Consider the following 3,965-nt stretch of genomic DNA (forward strand, 5'->3'; position numbering starts at 1 on the left):
TAAGGGAGAGGAAGAAGTGCTTGAGGGCATTCCTCCTCCGCCATTCCTCTTCCATTCCGCCCTGGTGGGTGATGGTTGCTGAGCTGTGGCTGCCGCCCTGAGATGCAGCTCTCTGCCACGTGCCACTCTGCCTTATAATCATGCCTAGTACGGATTGAAACCTCCACAAACTGTAAGCGAAATAAACCTTTCCTTCCCTAATTTTGGTCAGGTATTTTGTCCCAGCAGCGAGAAGGAAGTAACCAAGACAATAGGGTCTTGGTAATGTAGTGCAGGCTGGCCTTGAACTAGCTATGTAGCTCTGGTTGGCCTCTAAAACTCATGGCTATCTTCCTGCCTCAGCCTCCCGAGGGATGGGATTACAGGTGTGCGCTACCACGCCCCACTTTATTTTTGTTTTGAGACAGGATCACTAAATTGCCTAGGCGGGTCTCAACCTCCTGGGTCCTCCTGCTAAGTAGCTGTGGAACAGGAAGGCAGGACATAGCTAACACTGGCTGGAAAAGGAGACACAACAAAATCCCAGGACACGTGCACGGAAGAGTTCCCGCAGCCTGAGGAGCAGGTGATACAACACGGACACTCACACTGAGTTTGGCCACGGTGCTCTCTTTTGCGTGCTGCTCTGCTTCACGCTGTAGCGTGTACTACTTTTCTTTAACTTGGGCCAAACTCACTCTGTAGAGCCTGTTTCTTTTCCAACCTTGAATAAAGTTTTGCAACCGTTTGTGCTCGTCTTGACCAATTCTCCGCTCGTGACAGAAAGAAATACAGAGCACCCCAAAAGGAGACACCAGCACCCCAAATGCCACTATCTGGGAGCCGCGAGCTGGGATTACAGGCATGCACCACCTCGGCCTGAGTTTTTTTCCTTTTCTTTTTTCTTTTTGGTCTTTTTGAGACAGGGTTTCACTACATGGTTCAGACTGGCCTTGAGCTTACTTTGTAGCCCAGGCTGGTCTCGCACTCGCAACGATCCTCCTGCCTCAGCCTCCCGAGTGCTGGGATTACAGGCTTGCGCCACCATGCCCGGCTCGGCCTGAGTTTCTCACAGTTAAATCTAAGGATGGGAACTCTAAACTATCTATTTGTGGATCAGCAGCCTTCTAATTCTAGCCAAAGCAATTTAGTAACAATAAAACTGTCTTCCTACCCCTACCAGCTCTACATTTTAAGTTAACTGAAGGGCATTTAACGTCACATTTACAGCAGACCACGTCAAAGGGCCTAAGATTCTATATTATTTCAAAGAGCTCAGTGTGTCATTACTATTCCAAGTGCAGAAAATCCAGCTGCATGAGGCACTCTGTAGGAAACAGTCTGAACACAGTAGGCCTGAGACTGCAACCCTCGAAGTTCTTGCAAAGCGCATCCTGAGATGCTTCACCCTCTGCCCCTTTTCCTCCCTCAAAACTCACCTCTGACTACAAGGCTGCGGTTGCCCAGCACACACACTGCTATCCCCACACTCACACAGCCCACAGCTCCGGGGACGGAGCCTCCAGGACTCGGGCAAGAAAGGAATCAATCTCAAAGGTGGAGAAACCCACCCTAGTCGGCTATTTTTAACCAGCCCCCAGAACAGGCAAAGGACAGGGCAGTTTTATTTTAAAAATACCTCATGAGCCTAGTATGGCGGTGCACACCTGTAATCCCAGCACTCAGGAGGCTGAGGCAGGAGAATCACTGTGAGTTCAAGACCAGCCTGGGCTGTAAAGTGAGCTCAAGGCCAGCCTGAACTGCATAGTGGAAACCTGTCTCAAAAAAACAAAAAAAGAAACCCTCAGGTGAGAAAACAAAACACTGCATAAGGTTCTTCATTGCCGCTCTTCTAAAATGCTAAGCTGCCAGACTCTCAGTGCCTTAACTCAGTTTTGGCTGAGAGTTCATAACTTGCCTGACGGTCTTAGCAAGGGCCAGGAGCCTCAGTCCACACCCCGTGGACTAGGACAAAGGCCTCTTCCCTCCCCAGCGGGGGTTGGCCTTTCTCCTCTTGGTTCTCAAGGAACTCACTGGACTCTGACTCCTAAGGATTTTATTTTCGGGCCTCAATTCCACCGTCTGCCCTCGCAGACCGAGCAGAGGTCTGCAACCCAGTGTGTTCTGAGGGCCAACACTCCATGCAGAGCCGAAGCCGCGAGGGGGAAGCTCTGCACCTGAGCTGGTGGGGGCTGCGGTGGCAACAGCGCACTCCCCCCGGCCTGGGGCAGGGGGCTCACGACACAGATGTGACCTTCACCCCAACACTCAAGTCTTGGGCCGAGATGGCTCTTTAGTGCCAAAACGACCCTGAAATCCATCAGGTCTGGTCCCAAACAGCCCAGACGAGGGGTTTCTAGACCCTGGAGAGCACCCGTCTCTGCCAGGCTCCGTGCTTCCATCTTGGGTGGCCTTTGTGTCCCTGGGGACCTCCCTTGTCTGAGAGGACAGCACCCCTTGTGAGACAACTTGCTCTCGGGTTTTCCCCCACCTGGGCCTCGCTTGCTTATGTGGCAATGGAAATATAGTTAACTGCTTCTGGATTTAATGAGCACAATTTCGTTGACTCTCAATTTCAAGAGGAATGGATGAATCGCTTACTCTGTGACATTCACTGGGATATTTCATGCAAGTCAGACTACGCACACGGCAAGTCTGCCTTTGCTGAACAGATGTGACAGGCTCACCTGCCTTCCATTTCTTTCCTTGTTTCTTTCGGAGACAGGATCCCACTGTGTTGTCCAAGCTGGCCTTGAACTCATAGTGATCCTCCTGCCTCCACCTCCCTAGTGCCGGGATGAGAGGCGTGTGCCACTGCGCCCAGTGTGGATTTCTAATCCTGGTGGGAAGGATGTCCTCCCCCAGAACTGCACTCGGAGGGAAGCCCGACTTGCGCCCAGCTCCACTGGAAGTGATTTCCACACCCTGCTGTCGCCTCCCACCTTCCTCGACCGTAGAGAGCACTCACCGAGGGGCAGCACCCGGGTGAGGTTGGCCACCGGGGGGTCCGTCTCTGGAGGGCACTGCTCGCAGAAGTCCCAGCAGGACGGGCAGAGCAGGTTCCCGCCGTGGATCCAGCCGTTCATCTGAATGCTGACGGGCAGGACCTGACCGGCCCGGCTACACGGATATGCTGTGTCCTGCACCCAGACCTTCAGACCTTGAGGAGAGCAAGAGATCTTCAAACAGAGGGGAAAAGAAATCAAGTCAGTAAATTCCAGGCTGTGAGATTTCCATCACTGCAGGAAAATGTGTTAAAACTTACTAAAAACGTCGGCTATAAAGCACAACCTGGGATGTGGGCATTTAACACACAGAAAGTGGGTTAAGCTATTTAGGTTCTAAAAGAATTTCACTTTTCACGCTATCATAATTGTTCTTTATTTTGGGCCTTCTTTATTTTTGAGACAGGACCTCGCTATATAGTCCAGGCTGGCCTCCAACTCATGGCAATCCTCCTCCTTCAGCCCCCCAAATGCTGAGATTATAACCGTGCAGTAGCAAACCCTGAGCCTAGCAATGTGAATTCAGAAGGCCCTGAAGCCAAGTTACAAAGAATAACATTTCTACAGATCGCAAAACCTTTGTATTGGACAGCTTACATCTGCAGCCCTCACGCTTGTCCCTCTCCCCACAAATGACTGCTTCTGTAAGCCAAATTTTACTAGTTATGTCCATTACTAAAATAATGTGTATTCATTTGTTTAAAAGTACAGCATAGGCCGGGCATGTGATGTACAACTGTAGTCTTAGCACTCGGGACGCTGAACAGGAGGATTGCCACAAGTCTGAAGCCAGCCTGGGCTACAAAGTGAGTTCAAGGCCAGCCTGAACTGCATAGTGAGACCCTGTCTCAAAAAACCAGATAGATAGATAGACAGACAGATAGCAAACATACAGCACAGAAATGTACACAGTAAAAGGTCTTCATTTTATTCCCTAGCCCAGACCTCTTGCTCAGAAACAAAAATGCTAACTGATTTTTT

At 50.6% G+C, this 3,965-nt stretch overlaps 1 protein-coding gene across 1 annotated transcript in view; it reads right to left on the reverse strand.

The window, feature by feature from the left end:
* The window catches only part of Lmln (leishmanolysin-like (metallopeptidase M8 family)), a gene marked incomplete in the record, with an annotated part of 86,270 nt that overhangs the window by 10,756 nt on the left and 71,549 nt on the right, over positions 1 to 3,965 (reverse strand). The window contains 1 exon segment of the mRNA XM_013513591.1: positions 2,948 to 3,158. Within this exon segment, the coding sequence (XP_013369045.1) occupies positions 2,948 to 3,158 (211 nt within the window).

This window comes from Chinchilla lanigera, unplaced genomic scaffold, assembly GCF_000276665.1.
Source record: "Chinchilla lanigera isolate Chin_1 unplaced genomic scaffold, ChiLan1.0 scaffold00019, whole genome shotgun sequence".
NCBI classification, from domain to species: Eukaryota; Metazoa; Chordata; class Mammalia; order Rodentia; family Chinchillidae; genus Chinchilla; species Chinchilla lanigera.